General features: G+C 33.9%; 3 protein-coding genes across 3 annotated transcripts in view; 2 read left to right on the top strand and 1 right to left on the bottom strand.

Annotated features, from left to right (window-relative positions):
* Positions 1-3509: 3509 nt before the first annotated feature.
* LOC117112457 (39S ribosomal protein L28, mitochondrial-like) lies at positions 3510-10528 on the bottom strand. Its single transcript, XM_033255542.1, has 8 exons — positions 10334-10528; positions 9939-10038; positions 8969-9122; positions 7072-7213; positions 6047-6190; positions 5565-5697; positions 4832-4877; positions 3510-4399 (listed from the first exon to the last, which is right to left on the bottom strand). The coding sequence occupies exons 1-8, from the start codon at positions 10463-10465 to the stop codon at positions 4333-4335; spliced, it is 918 nt and encodes a 305-aa protein (XP_033111433.1). The 5' UTR covers positions 10466-10528; the 3' UTR covers positions 3510-4332.
* A 138-nt stretch (positions 10529-10666) lies between these two features.
* LOC117112456 lies at positions 10667-19241 on the top strand. Its single transcript, XM_033255541.1, has 16 exons — positions 10667-10821; positions 11791-11911; positions 12215-12373; positions 12636-12653; positions 13126-13231; positions 13372-13483; positions 13707-13840; positions 14047-14290; positions 14549-14990; positions 15110-15258; positions 15930-16075; positions 16589-16792; positions 17190-17375; positions 17870-18049; positions 18271-18483; positions 19176-19241. The coding sequence occupies exons 2-16, from the start codon at positions 11898-11900 to the stop codon at positions 19239-19241; spliced, it is 2373 nt and encodes a 790-aa protein (XP_033111432.1). The 5' UTR covers positions 10667-10821; positions 11791-11897.
* A 327-nt stretch (positions 19242-19568) lies between these two features.
* Positions 19569-19796, top strand: part of LOC117112460 — a 34247-nt gene continuing 34019 nt past the window's right edge. Inside the window, exon 1 of the mRNA XM_033255546.1 lies at positions 19569-19628. Within this exon, the coding sequence (XP_033111437.1) occupies positions 19588-19628 (41 nt within the window). The 5' untranslated portion in view covers positions 19569-19587. The remainder of the gene's footprint in view (positions 19629-19796) is intronic.

A 19796-nucleotide genomic window follows, 5' to 3' on the forward strand; every position in this document is an offset into this window, starting at 1 on the left:
TTATTTATATTTATATTACATTCTCTGTGTGTTTTGCTGTTCTCTGAATTCCCAACTCGGATGGAGACCCACTTTGACAGTAATTTATTTTACTTTTTGGTTATCCCGCCGGCCCTTGTAGGGAATCAGAGACCAACATTTATTGTATTTTTTTTTTACTGTTTTATCCTTTTATAAATTGTTTTCGGTTAAATAAACGAAATGAAATGTTATTATCTTTTTTCTTTTAATTCGGGCATAGTATGTTAGTGTTAACGAAAATTGGGACAACCCAATTCAACAGGCAAGGTAGAAATTTATTTTTTAAGCAATAAGTTAATATATTTCTCCAAAGTTTGATTGTCGTTTTGGTTAGTTTCATTATTTATGTTTTTTCAATAATTAGAAAGTTATTTTGGTAACCGTAATTATTCACTTGAACTTATATAAAACATATTTTGATTTTATTTGTTTTAAATCAAGGCTGGTCATTTATAATAAATGTATGCCTGTAATTTGTGACAATAGCATCGCAAAACACGACCCATAAAGTTCCGTAATTTCATCTAAGAAATGAGGCATAGGCAGTGGCGTATAGAATCTTAAAATTGGCTGAGAGGGGCGTGAAGGTGAAGTGGGGGAAAGGGCTTGATGATCAATTGAGGGGCTCTAATTTTGATTTTTAACTACTTGATTGTGATTTTTTTTTGGGGGGGGGGAGGGAGAATTTGAGGGGGAGTAATTTCTGGAGGGGTGTGCGTGTGGGCAAATCTAATTACGAACATCTTACGTTAATTTTCACCATCATTCTGATAAGATATGGGAATACATTTCTAATATATTTTGTAATTACAGCTATTTGCTTACATTATAAAAAATTCAAAAAATTCAAACAGTTCTAGCTTTGATATAAATATAAGTTTGTTATAGTCGCGGAGGTGTTTACGTTTTTGTACATATTGCAAAAAAAAAAAAAAAAAGTTTGGCAAGTCTGAGGTTGTTTTTTTTTTGTTTTTGTTGAATTGCCTTTGATCTAAGACCACCAATCTCTCCTTTTCATACAACTTGATATGTGTCATATATTTACTATCACTGCTCACCTAGCATTGTTTTCTAATCATGCTTGAATGACTTCTTACTTCATACTATCTGGCTTTTCCTATCCCTATAAACTCCGCCACTGAGGAAGGGCTAGCATTCTCCAAAAGCTCTGGTTCCATTTCTGGCTGTTTACTTACGTTTACTTTTTAGCTGTTACTTATCAAATTTGTTATCTCTACCGAGATCCAGCCATTGTTTCCCACATTTTTGTTTGCCTTTTAATCTATATATTCCCGTCCCGTCAGAGGCATTTTTATTACACACTGTATTAAAACCCCTGAAACTCAAAACGGCCTGGGTTCTATTGACAGTTTGTGCCCGTCGACGAATTCCCTATTTTTGGACGAAGGAAGTTCCTGTATTTTGTTCTACATGTTGTAGACCTACTCCTATGATGACTCATTCACGATTAAAAGTAACAAGTAAAAAAAAAAAAATTACCCATGAGTGAAAAGGCAACAATAGAAGTACCATACACAACAAGTACAGTAAACAACCTCGAATGTTCTAATATGTACATAAATTTCAAAATCTTGTTTCAGTGTCATTAGGCCCACGTACTCTACTTTTTCTGGTGTCTGAGTACAATGTACTATAAATGCTTTTTAAAACATACCAGTACTTGAAAAGTAATTGAAATCTATGCACGCACGTTTGAGTTTGATATTTTAAATGTATTTCTTTATCGGTGAGATTAGTTTAAATTTGTTTACATACCTGAAGGTCTACATCATGAATAAATTTCAGATCTGCTAGCAGCATGATTTATTGCCGCTGTCACTGAACCCGGACATTTTTTTTTCTTTTAAAATCGGTTTAGCTTCATATATTATATTCAGTTGTTAATGTTATACAGTATTTTGTTTTACGAAAGCCATGCCATTAGTAGTAAGTAGTTTACTAGATCCATGTTTAGAGGCCAGCTTTAAACAAATCCCAGTATTTCATGGATTTACTTTCAGTGAACCAGTACGTGCATTTCCTTGTCGCACATCAGTCGTGGCTCCAGAAATTTGCCAACCAGGGGTCCAAACCAAAGGACGACAGAGCCTCGATCCGACGTTCCAAAAAAAAAAAAAAATCAAAAACATGGTAGGGTTAATGGGGAGAGTTTTTATGACGTAAAGACAATTGTGATTTTGGACCACAGTATTAGGGATTGGCAATCAAAATAACGTTTTGTCTACGCAAATTAACATTGTTTGTCCGTTGACCACTGTCGCGCACGTTTTCTTTAAATAGGTCATGTTTGTTTGTTACAAAATTTACTGATGCATAATTATACGATGCTATTGATTTTAGAAAAAAACATATTTCGTGCCAATTTATGTACGATGGAAATCCATTCTAAATAAATTTTCCATTAAAAGGTTTGTAGAGCAGCCATGATAGTACATTCATTCATTTATTTTTTTGAGCAAACGGCCCAGCAACAGTGCACTATGACACCATATGTTTGCGAGACTCTAAAATTGATGCCTATATTGACTATTTCCCTGGGAAGCCACCTATACCCGCTCAATTTACGTTCTCGTCAGGGATTTCGCCTCCACCCTGTCGGGCAAATTCTGGCGACTCAGTTGGTTGAATTCAATAAATGTTAAATCATATGCATATAACAAATATACAGTTATTCGTCTACTTTGTACGCAATTTCTGAAAACGGATGCATCAAGGTAATCACAGGACAGTACACCTCTGGTACAGATGTTGCAAAATATGTGTCAGTGACATCTCCAAATTACATGGGCATAATTTGGAAATTAACTCCTTGGTTAAATTGGTACTATCTGGATTGCAGCTTTACCGGGACAAAATTCACTTAATGGTAGTGTGCTCAATATTGATGACTATTCTCTCACACTGGGGACAGAGTCAGAGGATGGAGGGTGTGTTTATGTGGAAAAGGGGGACTCTCCAGATTTTTTAAGTTTCCTGATAACTCACTTCCATACATTTGTGAAATGAATCATGCAACTAGTAACATGGGCTTACAATGTTATGCAAGATGTTATTTTAACTCTAAGAGATAAGTCTGTATTTAAGTTTTAATGTTTATTATAAATGGATCACAGACTCAGCTGCTCCTACCAACACAACAAATGTTAATAATTCTGGAAATTGGCCAACTCATTGACACCAATTTAAGAAAAAGTGATAAAGTTAGGCATAAAATAATTTACTGTACTTTCTGGTTTTGTATATTTAAATTTTACAATAATGTGATTGGAAAACAAAAATGTCCTGAAAAGTTTAGTTTACAATGTGAAGGGATTTTTTTTCATGCACTAGACAACTGATGATAGTAATAACAATAATAACCATGAAAATAATAATTATAGCAGTAATAGTAATTAATATAGTAACAATAGTGATGTTAACATGAGTCAAAAACCAAGAATGAAATAAATGAAAGGAACAGACAGTTATATCATGTGATACTGTAGATTTAATTATACCAGAGTAGTATCCTATCCATTAGAACAAAGTATTATTTTACTCATTAAATAAACTACAGCATTTAGCAACTGGAAATAGTTCAGAATAGGGCTGAAGGTGGTCTATTATTCCCCACAGACATTTCCCAAACACCCCCCCTGCCCCACCATACCTCAATTTTCCCTGACAGATTTTACTGATGATCACACACTAGCATAAAAGTCAACATAACATTGTACTGTTAAATATATTTAAATGTTAAATATATTTAAATGTTAAATATATTTAAATGTTAAATGTATTTAAATGTTAAATATATTTAAATGTTAAATATATTTAAATGTTAAATATATTTAAATGTTAAATATATTTAAATGTTGACTATATTTAAATGTTGACTATATTTAAATGTTAAATATATTTAAATGTTAAATATATTTAAATGTTGAATATTTGACTTTTGGAGCACCTGAATGCATTTCTTAATAGCATCTCAAAACAATTTGCACTTTGAGAAATGCTAATCATAGCATTGTGTTGTTTTTGCACGACTGTTCCTGCCAAACCCAATCTGGACTAGTCACATACATACAATACAGTGTAAAAGTCTTTAATAACTCTCATGATAAAAAGTTTAATATCTTTGGGCATCTCAGTTTATCAAATGCTACAACTTTACTGGTGGTATTTTTCTTTTAAAAATAAAATCCTTAAAAGTTTTTGTTGTTTCACTGTGTTCAATAGTGTTGTATCAAGAAACTGATAACTGGACTGATAACTTATGTATGTCAAGACATCTATATTAAATTGTCATCATACACTGCTCTCATCACCTGGTTTGCTACCGCGTCTAAATATTCTCGAAATGAAGGAAGGGGAACTGGAAAAAGATGAAAAGAAAAAATTAAATATTAAGAAATGAGAACAATGGCCACTGCCAAAAGTGAAGTACCTCAGTCCCCTTGTCGGTCAGAAAACCACAATTGGTCAGGGAGAAAAAAAAAATTATATATATTTTCTACATATTTGTAGACTCTAAAATCTATTAAATTAAATATCAATAAAATTGATTAAATATAAATCATATTTTCTGGGGATTCCCCTCCTGGACCACTTTTGAAATATTATGAGCGATGCCCAACCACGCCCTCTTTGCTCTTGTCGGGTACCCTGGCCCCTTCCGTCAGGCAAATCTTGGCGCCACCTTTGTAAAGCTTCTTATAAAACCAAATGAACAATTTCAATATCACTAGCAAGTGCTCTTTTCCTCTAAGTAATGAAACAAATTTACAAAGTACAATAGCAAATTTACCTTTTCGGTTTTTCTTCTGATTCTACTTCCATATTTACATTTTGTTCTAAAATACAAACAAATTTAATTATGAAAATAAAATATTCTTCTTCTAATTATTATTATAATAAAATTGTTGAATTTGCTATACTGTAACAAGGCCCAGGAAGCCACTTATGAAAGCTGAAGTATCTAATCATAGCCAGTTCGGATTGATCAGTGTGTAGGCTACAAACTGCTGGTCAAAGGTCAAGAATAAGAATGGAAACTGCTGTGGCAAACCACCTTCTTTATAAATGACATGATATTCAATTTTTAAACCTCCGTCAGTGATTTATAGGCCTAAATATCTTTTCTCTCAAAAATTTTTTTCAGTTTTATGAAATTATTAGATTATATGATAGTATAATACATACTCCAAGTACGGAAATGCAAGCCATAGATTATATGATGTTGGTTTTGCTGGTTTCAATAATTTTAGCAAATAAATAAAAATAGGCTGCTGAAAGGAGCGTGAGTATACTGCAGCTTGCAGGTCAAACTAAGGTCAAAATACTCTTACTGGACAGCGTGCTATCAGCCATTGGTCATCTGTCAACACACTGTACTTGGCATGCTGCCAAATGATATGAACTGCAGTAAACCTTAACACGTCATTTTAGACTGGAGAGCCACAGCATAGAGTAGGCCTATATCTGCGCAAGGCAAGTGTAGTAACTAGTATACTCACAATCTGACAAACCGCTGAGCTTACCTTTAAGTTTGTCTAGCAATTCTTCAGTATATACATTTTTCAAGGGTCTTACTTTTGCTTCTGGAGGCAGCAAATGTCTGTACAGGGCTATAGCTTGACCTCTGGTCAAACCTACCCAGATTGCTTCTTCCTCCTATGAGAAAAAACATTTTTTTTTTCAAATGCTTTTAAACTGGATTAAATATGGTTATGATGAGAACACACCATAACCCTATACAGGCACATCATGTCTATATATGGTCATGATGACATCACATCATGACCATATATAGGCACATCATGACTATATATGAGCATAAGCTCTGCTCCTCTGATATTATTGCTAAGGTCCCACAAAACGATGGAGTAAATGTACATAAAATGCATTCCTAAACACATGCATGAGTTTTTTTTTTAATATGCAAATTCCTGGCTTTGTTATGATTGGTCAACTGTTAAGATTGATTGACACTTTAGAAATAAAAAACAATACTTGTACTTACAGGCACCTCATACTGTTTATACTTGTTGTAGACTTTTTCTCTTTTTGCAGGATCATCGGGGTACATATCCTTCCTTGCTAAGGCCAGTAACATGTGTCGTTTCAAGGTCATCCCCAGTAGAGAATTCAATTCTTCAGGTGATGTCTAAATAAAATCAAGTCTATGATTGTCGTGGTCAGCAGTGAAGGTGTTTCTACACACAAACATTCTTTTGTGTGATCATTCATGAAACTCTTTATCCTTTTAGCAAGCACCATAATCAGATATAAGTAAATAATTATTACATATCCAGAATACATCTTAATCATTACCTCCGCAAAGGAGGTTATGTATTCAGTTCACTGCTGTCTGTCTGTTGCAAGATTACGCAAAAACTAAAGAACGGATCATCAAAAAAGTGAAATGGTACACAATAATCAAAGAACGACACTATTCAATTTTCTGAAGAAAAGGTCAAAGGACAAGATCAGGGTTATCGAAATTAGATTTTTTTACCCTCCAGCATAACAGCAAAAATGAAATCGCCCCATGTACTCAAGCAGCACTAAAAAAAACCAAAAAAAAACAATGTGCCTGAATACAATGGGCGATTCCATTATTTTCTTGAGGGTATTCTGCAGCATTCAAGGAAACCATGTGGACAAATACAAAGGGCAGCCTATGTATTGTTGGCAATGTAGGGCAGAGGTATGCACTTTATGGAGTGACTGCTCTAGTTTCTATTGCGAACGGTTGTGAAAATATGAACATAAAAGAAGATCAACAACAATAATAAAGAACAGAAAATGTAACTATAATAACCATACATATGTAAAGCCTTGAGTTGCATTGTATCCTGGTCAGTTTGAAATATTAAAGAAAATATTATACAAATATTAACTGCTCTAGATTCGGGGCATGGTGAAAGCTATTGCCCCAAGGTGATGTGGAGATGGCTTCTTCCAACTTGGGACCCCTGTGATATGCTGTATTAAACTTTTCAAAAACTGCAAAAATTATGTATCAGGTGTGCGAGTCCACTTTACCTTTAATATATAGTGATCAAACCCAAATGCTTCATCAACCTTATTAAGTGCACGTAATGTACATGGTATGTCGAATACTTTGTCCAGTATCTCACTGTAAAATTTTCTGCTGGTTATGAATGGTTTCCATTGTCTAGGGTACCTGTACATAAACAAACAAAAAACAACAATAAATAAACTATAAATCAATTTGAAAATATACGGTAACATTTGCAGAATATCTAAAAAATCGAAATAAATCAAGGAATTGATCACTACATATGCAATAAGCTCCTAAATTTAAAATTAGATGACCAAAATATTCATACTGAATTATTGACATTTTACTATAAAAATCAAGGTATTTGCCAGTTTATGAATCTATGCAAAGAATATGTTGTATGACCACATATAGTCATATGTAGCTACTGTATATGGTCATGTGATGTCATCATGACCATATTTAGGCATGATGTGCCTAGTATATATGGTCATGATGTGATGTCATCATGACCATATTTAGGCATGTCACATGTTTTTTTTTTTCAAATAAAATTTGATAGTCTAGACATTTAATTTGTGTGGAAAAAATGTTCTCATTTGAATTTTCATTTTTGAAAGGTCAGAACTCGGAACTCACAATGTTTTATTAGACCAAAAATTCTGACATAAATAAATTAAATTAATGGTCGGGAGACCCTCATTAAGGCTAAAATAAGCCACTACCATGAGAGCCACCGCACAGATTAATAAATGTATTGATTACTCATACTATTTTAAATGTCAATAAAAATAAAATGCATGTCCAGTATAACAGAAAATCATTTAAAATAATTAATAAAAAAAAAAAATAAATAAATAATAATAGATGCACTCTAATTATCATTACCATTACTAATTATCATTACATGCATAACACAATATAACAATATTCATTGCATTCTTCAATGAATAATATTTTAATATAATTAGCAAAACCAGAAAGACTATGAGTTGCAACCTTAGGAATAATACAATTTGGAGTAGTTTCAATGAGTCTTGAAACATCTTATCTAATAGACAGTATCATAAGGCCATACTTTTTTATACCTTGTTTAGTGAACCTGTGGCCCGTCAACAATGGTGATTTCGAATGAAAAAAAAATTAAATTTTTTGCCTTTTAGCGCACCACCGCCACGAAATCACCAAAAATAAGATGTATATTTCTGCCTAATTATATCAATTTTTAAAATTTTGAAATTTTACCATTTTTTATAAAAAAAAAACAATGAAAAACAATCTCTTTGTAACTTTAACTGTTACATGATCGAACAAGTCCTTTGTGAATTTTATTCTGTGTGCATATATTTTGTATAATTATATCAAGCTGTAAATTTTGCATTTTCGAGACTAAATAAAGTTTTGAATGAATAAAAAAAGCATTTAACCATCCCATTACTACATTTTACTTTAAACATGTTATATCGTCATTGCGGACTTATAAAATCCACATACGCCTTAAAACTAAAAGAAAATGCATACGTTTAGAGTCTGTACTGAGCCCAAAATTTCACCAATACAATTTTATTTTTATCTTATCTTCCGTCTGGATGTTTTTGGCAAAACTATTTGCTAAATGAAAGACCAAAATTTTAAATTGTTTTTTCCTCCCTCCCCTGACGATCTTTAAAAAAAATTAAGTTCACAAAACTAGGTATAAAAAAAGTCCTGTCAAAGTTGAAAAAAAGGGTAGTTAAGCCTGTTTTCCCCAATTTTTAAATATTCAAAAATACGCATCTCATTAACTGTTCTTGAGTTTTTGGTCAAATAGGCTTTTTGAGTCCTAGAAAAATAAGTTGGACAACATATCAAAGAAAAATATTTCCTCCAGAGCATGGATTTAAGAGTCAAGTAATAATTGTGAGAGTGATAACTAACCTCATGCCTCTTGTTTTATGGGCTTTTGCATACCCTCTCACAATGCCTTCCCCTGCCCACAAGCCCATTTGGCTTGCCTTTGGGTAGTGTACTGGTACTGGTACATTGTTCACTCGAACCTTTTCTCCAGTTTCTGGATGCTTCTTCCATATACCTACAACAAATATTATTCATTAAAATTTATTACAAAATAATAACAATTGATTACTTATATTTATGCTATTCTTAAATATGTCAATGATTAAATAACACATTATGAGTTATCTATGGTTCACTACTAGTAGTACCCATACTGTAAAGTTTGTTTAGTTGTTCGAATGATACCTCTAAAAATAGCTCAAATATGTGCGGAAAACCACTAGGAAAATAGCTGCTCAAAATCTAAAGTACTGTATATTACATTGACTACATATGTGGCAAAGACAAGCCAAACCAGTCACTCGTCGCAAATTGTGTTTCAGAGAAAATGGCCAAAACATGCTGGAATGTGAAATTTAAAAAAATCTATTTTATTGCACTAAACTAACCTTTATATATCTACACATCATTCTATGCTGTTATTTTCCCTATTTTCAATGTTAAAACAATACTTTTTAAGGATTTAAAGATAGTTTCTGCATGAGAAATGCCTGAAATCATAAACATTGACGGTTAATTTCTCATATATTGTACTTTAAACAGCTGTGTGGTTAAACGCTTGTAACTTTATAAGGAAATGTCCGATTTGAATGATTTTTTACCATTTTATAGCTAATATTTTGCTCTCTAACACTGTATTAATAACTCAAAATCGATTTTTGCGACGAGTGACTGGTTTGGCTTGTCTTTGCCATATATAAAAATTAGGTCAAATAATTTTCCTTGGTGGAAATTGGCCCTTATTTTCTGAAATGCACAGACGAATTTCTAAATACACAGTTTCGAGATTTCCATGAATACTTGAGTGTAAAACATTTAAATTTTAACGCACCTGGTTCTTGTTTCCAATGAAGAACAGGAGGAGCTGATTTCGGAAGGTACTTGAAGTATGCAGGAGGTAACAAATCATATTCACTTACTTCCTTATATTTCTGTTTTTTTTAAATAAAAAGATTATGTATTTCTTAGCTGCATTTTTGCAGGCTCGCATTTTGAAATCACTACCATCATCATTACATAGTACGAGGAAACTATAAAATTAGAATAGGATAATAATACAAACACGAGTAATAGAAGAAAAATGTGGGTCCGATCGACCACACCTAATTTGTCTAGTCTTGCTGGAACCGCTCTTCACCGCCAGTCGATGATCAAAATCCAATCAGGAGGGGCCTACTCTTACTACTACTAGCCTAGCTCGCTCATAAGTTAAACAAACTACATTACCTCTTGTGTAAATTTATCAAATGCAATACGCTTTGGTGCTGATTTTCTATAGCAATACGATATAACATTTAATCTATTAGAATAGCTGTTGACGATTGATTTTGCAGTACGGTATGACTTTGGAACAGACATAATGCACCCAGTCCTCGCGGTGGTGGTGGCACTCCACCTCCATGTGTACGACGTGTGTGTGAACGGCCTTTGAGAGCTTCACTATCCTGTGTTGTCATTGGTGAAACCACAGTACGTACTAAGAATCTAGCCACTCACGGTTAGGTTTAATGACTCGTTTGGATAGAATACCCAGACAACCAACAACACTTTTAATGCGCGAGAGAGATTGATTGATAATGATATCAGAACGTTATGGTTTGGTATTTCCGAAGAGTTATAATCTTTGGTAAATCTCAGTTTTATGGTAGAAAACTCAATGTCAGATTTGTAGGAGCTGATAAGTTGATAATGGGCCAACCTGATCCTTGTAACTGGTAAGCCTAGGTTACTAGGCTAGGTAGTGGTAGGCCTAGCCTAGAGGCTCCTTTTTTATAGAATAGGCCTAGGGGGTAGGGGCCTAGGCCTAGGGCCTAGGCCGTAGCCTAGGCTATAGCTAGGGCCCACCCTACTTCTAGCCTGGCCCTAGCTAGGCAGGGCCCTAGGGCCTAGTCTACGTTAGGTAGGCCTAGGCTAGGCCTAGATTAGGAACGTAGGCTAGGCTAAGCTAGCGTAGCCTAGCCTAGGGCTACCTAGGTAGACCTATTAATCCCTAACATAGTGTGGTACTGCGCTTTAAATTTGTAGTACCTTTGCTTTGTTTGACCTTTAATCTGCATATGAAACACTAATAAAAATAATTTTTAATAAACTAACGTTGCAGTAGTGTACTGGTCTGCTTTTTGTCATTTGTTTGGGGTCACACCATTGGCGCTCCACACACCTCAGCCGAAAATGCTTAAAAAATACGCAACCATATGTTCGAATATCTTGCCGTTCGAATAAACATTTTTGAGTTGTTTGCGCGGCTGGCCGTGTGAAAGCCGTTTTGGAGCTGTTCTCACAGTCGGTCGTGCGCATATTCATTTTTTGTTGGGCGTGAGAATTTGGGCTTGGTTATATTATTGGCTATTTTATTAATTTTAATAATTGTATTTTTGTGTGCAATGTGGTTAATGTTAGGCTTACAGTTAAATTATTTTATATTTGTATTGGTTTATCATAGTAGAAGTTGGAGAGACACTCCCTTAGACCGTAGTTAGCATTTAACCGCTTTTGTCTCTCCACAGCTGTCCACTTTCATTTGATATTTTTAAATGTTTATACTGCTGAAAGGAATAAAAAATTAAATTTAAATGTCTGGTTGTGGCCTAGCCTAGCTTAATACTAGGCCTACTTTTCACCAGCCAAGCTAGTTCAGTACATGTTTGCAATACCAATCAATAGTATTTATATTATTATTTCAGAGAAATGAAAATGTAACCATGACTAGGCCTAACCTATACTCCTAGCACAGAACAAGTACCACTAAACAGCTCATCATTACTCAACTACAGCAACAAGCTACATCATAATGTCCAGTAACAGGTAAGCTCAAACTCTTGGATTAATTTTGACGAATATGAAGTGTACTGTATCTTAACCTTGGCTATGTTATGCCACTGTTTCCACCTATATTTAAGGACGTGTTGCAGTGGGTTTTACCTCAGCGACCATATCCAAATATACTGTATTTGCTAGTCCCAAAGTTTTGTGCATGCTGAATATGCACTGAAGTTTGTTTCTTTACAAAAGTTATTTTTCTGCATTGACTACTTTTTTCCCCCTGATATTTATTATATATATAATATAAAAATAATGTTACTAATATTATGATATTTTCTACCTTAGAGACAAGCAGACGAGCTTTAGATATGGGATTAGTCGAGCTGAATTGTTAAAAATTCAGAAAGAAATAGATGACATGAAGAAGCAATCAACAGAAAGATTGAGGAACCAACGTCAAGAAGAAAAGGCTGTATACTTGAAGGAGCAGGATTACAAAATTGGGTAACAATGTCAAAAAAAAACAAAACATTTCCAATTAACTCAATTCACAACCAAAAGAACTCGCTTTTTTTTTTTTTTTAAACTATTACCCCCATTGTTGTTTTTACTTGCTTGCTGCCTTTAACACTATTACTATATAATGTGACATGTGTTATTGTGTCCAGATAATTATATATTTTTTTATACCTTCATTATATTTGATTTGTATTTTATTATATTTTTGCATGGTTAAAATGTTCTTTTCGAACCTTCTTCATTTTAGCTTCAAGATACATAACGTGTATGTATTTACTCATCTTGTTTATTATTTACAAATTTAATATCTAGGTGATAAATAATCTATCTTATTTATTATTTAATTTATTCATTTTTTAATTGATACTTTGTTAATGATAGTTTGTTTTAGAAGTAACTGATAAAGATTTAAGACTAATGCATGGATTATTTTTGTGTGTTTCAATGTATTGTAAAATTAACAGTTTATATTAACCATATATTGTAATTAATTAATCATTAATTACTTAATTAATATTGTATTAACTATGTGCAGAATATTTCATTAGGCTATGAATTAATCTTGCATTCTTTGTAACTTTAGTTAAAATATTTGTAGTTTTTCACCATTGAGTGTTGATATTACTTCATTAAAGATAGGTATGAATGAATGAAATATTGATTTAGTAAAAAATAAAATATAAGAATAATTAACACAGTTATTTTGTTTTCATTATTTAACATTTATGAAATTCTAGTGAGATGGATGCTGACTTTGGGAAAAAGGAGATGCCATTCACTCGCAGAACCGAACCAACCTTTCATCAGGATTTGCTTGAAAATATTGATTCACAGAAGAAACAGGTAAAGAACAATTTAGGGTTGTGTTGGGAAGAAGGGACAAGCTTGATACTGCCTTATGTTGACCCACAAAATAGACAATTCGTCTATTGAGTCTGGCAGTTAACCGTAATTTTGTATGCCTGGCTTTTTATCTCCATTAGGTATTTCAGAGTGTTCCAGCATATAACCCTTTAAATAAGGAGGCCATAATCAGATCACCAGGACCTACTAACAAGAGACCGTACAACAAAGAACAGACTGTAACGACCTCTGGTAATGATACCTAGTTTTTATTTTTATTATTTTGTGAATACTTAATTGGATGAACAGATATAAACCTGATTCCAATTGGAACTTACATGAAAATAATGGAATCTTCCACAACATCACTTCTGATTTGTGTGGTTTTTGTATTATCTTTATTTTATTGAAGAATCGTAATTTATTGTACATTTAACAATCGGTCATCTTTAAAAAGCTAAATTATTTTTTCCAGAGATGGCCAAGCCCCATGTACAGTCTATTGGTGTTGTGCCTGCAAGGAGCACACAGTGTATTGGGTCACTAAATGTCATCATGCAAGGCATACCACTACGAGGAGAGGAGCTTACCATTGATGCAGTTCAAAAGGTTGTGTGTATAATAGTGTTTGATTATTATTTGATCATCATCCTTATTATCATCATCATCGTAATCTTCATTTTCATCATCATTATCATTTTCATCATCATCATCATTTTCATTGACAACATTATCATCTTCTTCATGATTGTGATCATGTGATAAGCCTCCTTTATCAAAATCAGTTTGAAATCTCCAACTTAATGTGTTTGTAGGCGAATGAAAGAAGTGTTGAAGAAACAAGACCACATACAGCAGATACAGTCCCAGAGCCGCCAAGGAACCCCAAGGTTACAGGACCATCCAAAGAAGCTCAGCCTCTTGGCCCTGACTTAGCCCCACACCAGAAACCAGCAATTGTGGGCTCTGTCGGGACTACAATGAAGCTCACACTGTCTGAGAGGTCTAAGCCAACATCTACTTTACCAACAGCACCTGTCAATAAACGCAAAAGTGGAGGTATTTTTTCTGAATATTAAACACAACTAAAATATACTTAGTTTTTGTGTATGTGCACTGTTTTTATAATATGCAATAATTTTATTTTTATGACAAAAACTGTCATCTGTTTGAAATCCTTTGTTTCTACTCAATTTTACTCAGTACAATATATAATATAATATTATATTATATTATATTATGTTATATTAATGTAATATATATATCATATATCATATATTATATAATATATTGATATTTTATTTCATGTTGACACAGAAAGCAAGAACAGTTATCATCGCAGGTCTCGTATTACCAAGAGTTCCAAAACATATCCATCTTCGGCTAGCGTCAATCTGGATGACTACGATCTCGAGAGTGAGTTCATGTATGATTCTGATGACTCAGACTTTGACGTCAGTCGTGGAGGAAGACATCACAGAGAACTCATATCCAGTGAACGCAAGAACACAGCAAGAGCAAGATCAACTGTCTCTGTTGGCTCTCATAAATCAGTCAGTGAACTGCTTGCTGAGGCTGAAGAGATCGCCAGTCCGGATAGTATCCCTCTATACAAGAAAGCACAGAGGAAGGCAGACAAGGACAGAAGAATCTCTAAGCACAGGAAAGCGACGGAGAAAGAAGAAGAGGAAAAAGCTCCAGTGGAGAGAACAGTGGATGACATCATTGCTTCCTTAAAAGCTGCAAGAGAGGGTGGAAGGTGAGTAAAATACAATGCAGGATCTTAAGAATAATGGTTAAGGATAGGATTTGTTGTGAAACCTTAGATTTAAAATTTATTAAATTTTTAATTTACAATTTTTGAAATTTTAATCAAAGGCCAAAGAAATCTGAAGCTGACCTCAAGATTCAACAGATTATGAAGCGTGTGATGACCCGCTCAAAGGATGTCTTAGGAGAGGAGGTCGATACAAGACCTGACGAGGAAGAACATGATAGCCATGGAGAAGAAGAACAAGAAGAAACAGGTAAGGCAGAAACTGTATTTGCTTTGTAGAAGCATTGGAATTTTCTTGTCATTATTATAACATCGTCATTACCATTATTTTTATCATCACCATCATTTTCCTCCATTGTTGATTTTACTGTTGCCATCACTGCTGGAATTATTGTTCCGATGCTAGTTTTAATTTTAGTTTATTATTATGTTGAGATTAGTGTATGCTATTGTGCTGTATTATAGCCTATTTTAAATTTTGGTTTTGAAAAAAATAAGAACAAATTGAGGCTGAGGTAAAATGTCAAATGAGGTTTTTATTATTATTTTTTTTTATAGGAAAACCAAAAAATTGTATCTTTACCTTAAATGTACAATAGGTGTGATTATGTAATACCCTCCATAATACAATACAGTGTACTGACCTGTCGTTTGGGGCCATTTTTACCGGGCCTTCTTTCTGGTGCCTTTTTTTTCGGGGGCCTTTTTTGGGGGCCATTTTTATCTACACTCCAGTACAGTAGTTTACTGCTGTACAATATTAATTTTCTATGTTTGAACAGTATGTAAAGAAAGAACAAAATAAGAACATTTTGAGAATGAAATTGGTCAAAAAATAAAAACAGTGAGCCTGGGCAAAATTTTACTGGTTCTTATAAAAAAAAAATGTGTAATTATCTCTTATCAAATTAAATTATACAGGTGTGAATACTGGTGATGCTATGAATGTGGATAATATTATTCCAGAGATACAGGTGACAGAGCAACACTCAATGTCAGTTGAGTTGCTGGGTCTTGGCCAAGAATCCTATGAACAGCTTCCTTCACTTCTGCCCTCTAGAGCTGAGGTAATATAATAATCAATTGCTGTCAATTTTTAAGGGCACTGTTGAAAAAATAGTGACTTGAAGGGTTCTGTTTTTTTCAATGAGTGTCAAACTGTATTTTGAATTTAAACTTTCATGCTTGCTACAGCCTGTGACATTATTGCTCATCATGTTTGGCAGGGCCTTACGGCCATGTCAAGCTTATGATTCCTAGAAATGAATTTTGCCAAACCTAATGTTATATCAAGAATAATTTTATGAAGTGTAGTAGTTAACAGTAGCTTATTGTATGCCTAGCAATGCTTGGAGACTTTCTTTCCTGTATTCTTAATGTTTATAGTAATGGTAAACACCTCTTGTCATTTTAGCTGGCATTATTGTAGCATAGTGGGCACTATATCAATGTAGTGGGTACTTATTAATCAGCCAAGCACACACTATTAAGAATTATTGCTTGTTTAGAAATAGGAAAATTACAAGTTTTTTTTGGCCAGATAAATTGTTAATCTCATGTAAAATACACATTTTTTCCAGAGTGCTTTAAGTATAACACCAAGACTAACTGAAGAAAATATACCTGCTGGAATGATAGAAGACACAAAAGATGACAATGGGAAACTGGAGAAACAGCAACCTCTGCATCAGAAACCATCAGTTGTGTTTAAAGAAGATGCCATCAGAAAAGAGGAGGATGAGGATGAGGAGGAGAGACCAATAAATGTGGAGGATGCATTAGCTGTAGGTTTATTTTGTATTGGATATTAAGCTTGGGTGACTTTTATATTTATTTATTATTTTTTTTTATCAGTGAGTTGATGGTTCTATGTTTTGACAGATAACCAATTGCTGATAGCACCATGTCCAATAATAGACTATGTTTAGAATAATTTTGACCTAGTTTCTGCAGTATATGGATGCTCCTATCAAAGCCTATTTTTTTTTCATATCTACTAGCAACAACCTATTCATTTTATGTTATATAAAACCAACTTGATAAATACAATGAATTTTTATTTTTTCCATGGATTTTGTATAATACCTGTCCAGCCAATGGTTATATTATAACTTGATGAGGCCCTCTATTATATCCACATTCAATATTTTCTTAAGAACTGAATGTTTTTTTTTTCATTAGTTGTTAGACCTTCCAACTGATGTCGCATTTGAAGATATAATACACGTCAAAGGAGAATCACAATCGCTAATTGAAAGGCAGGATATTTCAAGCATTTCAAAGACTGACCTTCGACCAACAGTTCAGAATTCATCGATGTCCTTCCTGTCAGCATGGGCCCCACAAGAAACTCCCAAGTATCCAGCAGTAAGTTATAATCACAGGTTCAAACATATTGTTTGGCTTAAAGCCCTGTCCAGAAAAACATGACACGTGCCTAAATATAGTCTTGATGACATCACATCTTGACCATATATAGGCACATCATGACTATATATGGGCACATCATGACTATATATGGACACATCATGACTATATATGGGCACAACATGACCATATATAGGCATATCATGACTATATTGGCACATCATGACTATATATGGGCACATCATGACTATATATGGGCACAACATGACTATAAATGGGCATACAACAGTTTTTGTGTCAAAGAAAATTTTATATTGTCGACAGAGCTTAATTTAATTTATAATGCAATCGATTTTAGACCAAAGTTTTATAAGAAAACATGTGAGATGCCTAAATATGGTCATGATGACATCACATTATTACCATTGTATAGGCACATAATGACTATATATGGGCATACAACAGTTGTTTATTATCCTTTTATATTTTCTTAGCATAACCAGAGCATGAGCAGAATGGATTCCTGTAAGCCACCTCGCCAAAGCATCCATCATTTCTGTACCAATTTACCGTTACTTCATTTACCTGGTCACCTCCAAGGGGTGTCGAGGATGTACCACACACCCAGTAAATATGGAATTACATCAAAATGGGCTGAACAAACACCTGAATATGTAAGCTGTAGTTATATTTCTGTTATATCTCTTTGGAAAAAAAGGTGGTGTAGCTTCTAATGCTAGTGAGGGAGCTTCAAATCAAGGGAGGGGGTGGGGTCACTGTTTGTAATATTGGGCAAGACTGTATGTTGTCTCTGTCAACCCAGGAGGACAGCAACTAGTTTCTTATTAAATATAGATATTTTTTTAATTATTATTCTTATTGTATATTTTTTCAGGAGTTTAGTGAATCAAGAAATTTATCTCGAATGTCGATGAGAAGTGAAGGGAAGGAGGGAGTTGAAGAACAAGAATGGAGGATGCAACAGGAGAATTTGCGTGAAGAAGTTATGTCAGCGGCTGCAAGACGCATCCTAGATGAAGCAGAAAATGAGCAAACCGACACAGCGGAGGATGCTTACCATACATGGGAGCGTCGAGCTCATGACTTGGTAAGTTGTGGCCTTGAAGTCAACTTAATTTACATAAATGGGTATCCAATATTATTTGAAGAATACAAATTATGCGATGATATGTTGTCGTGTCATTGTAGTATCTAGTGTAGATTTAGCTTTAAGTAGTCAATCAATTGAAAAAAAACCAAAAATATAACATACTTGCTATTTTTTCCATTTCATTATTAAGGCTATATTCAAACTTAAGATAAGCCAGGCTTATGTTAAGCCTGGCTCAAAGTTAAGCCCGGCTTATCTTTGCTGGGCGTTCAGACCAGCTGGATTAGGCAGGCGCAAGAATTTGCATATTAAGCAGGAAACGAGTTTCGAAACATTGCGGGCGAAAAGTACGCTCACTCATTGTATGCGTAATCGAATGCTGATTGGTCATTTTTTTACCCGAGGTCAACGCGAGACCCCCCCACAGCGATTAAAGCCTGGCTTATGGACTATGGGAACAGAGCGCTGCTTGAGATAAGCCACCTAGTTCAGACTGGCAGGTAGATAAACCTGGTGAGTTGAGCCGGGTTTATCCACCTAGTCTGAACTAGGCCTAATATTTTTAATTTATAAAATATGCCTAAATACGTTCCCTTTAGTGTTATTCTATGTATAGATATGTTTTACATTTTTTTTTAAAATATAAAGTTTGTTTTATTTATTATTTATTTTAAATTTTTTTTATGCAGTTTGATGAGGAAGAATTGATGGTGGATGGGAAAAAGATGGAGCTTCTGCAGGATGCCTCGAGGTAAGATTGATGAGTCTGTAGTCTACGAATTTAATTATTATTTCCCAAATATGTGCATTGTGATGTCATATCAAACCCATGAGCAGGGTAATGTCATATCTTTGTAATTAAGCACAATTTGCAGATGTCCATCACATAAATTTGAATAGTCTCAACAGAACTTTAAATAGCGGAGTTGATTTAGTCAATTGTAGTTGTGAGTGTCAAGATATATGCAAACAGTGGCTAGTTTATTAAAACATAACATGATGGCAACATACTCAAATATTTTTATTTGTATGCATACAGAGATACACTCATTGTACACTGTCTCTTATACACAGCTAGATGTGATAGAAATTGTTTCTGCAATGGATGAAGGTGATTTGGAAAACCAGATGCAGAAGGAAAGGTAAGTTTTGAATAGCACCCTCATAATTTTATACAGTTGTATTATCGTCTTTAGTTATTTCTTAATTTGTTGACTCATTGGTTAATTCTAATGGTGGTCCTTCTGGTGCTAAGTGCTAATTTTTTTCCTGCATTAATCTAACCTTTGTATAATAATTTCCACTAGTGT

The sequence above is a fragment of the Anneissia japonica genome, unplaced genomic scaffold, assembly GCF_011630105.1.
Source record: "Anneissia japonica isolate Jap-2015-1 unplaced genomic scaffold, ASM1163010v1 scaffold288307_len268549_cov174, whole genome shotgun sequence".
Taxonomy (NCBI): domain Eukaryota; kingdom Metazoa; phylum Echinodermata; class Crinoidea; order Comatulida; family Comatulidae; genus Anneissia; species Anneissia japonica.

Bases quoted from the DNA above. Each gene is read 5' to 3' on its own strand.
- LOC117112456 (XM_033255541.1), top strand. The intron at 13,484-13,706 runs GTAATGATACCT...TATTTTTTCCAG, and splicing joins ACAGACTGTAACGACCTCTG to AGATGGCCAAGCCCCATGTA. The intron at 13,841-14,046 runs GTTGTGTGTATA...ATGTGTTTGTAG, and splicing joins CCATTGATGCAGTTCAAAAG to GCGAATGAAAGAAGTGTTGA.
- LOC117112457 (XM_033255542.1), bottom strand. From the start codon at position 10,465: ATGTCTGTTCCAAAGTCATACCGTACTGCAAAATCAATCGTCAACAGC. The intron at 5,698-6,046 runs GTAAGTACAAGT...TTTTTCTCATAG, and splicing joins ATAAACAGTATGAGGTGCCT to GAGGAAGAAGCAATCTGGGT. The intron at 4,400-4,831 runs GTAAATTTGCTA...ATCTTTTTCCAG, and splicing joins TCAGAAGAAAAACCGAAAAG to TTCCCCTTCCTTCATTTCGA.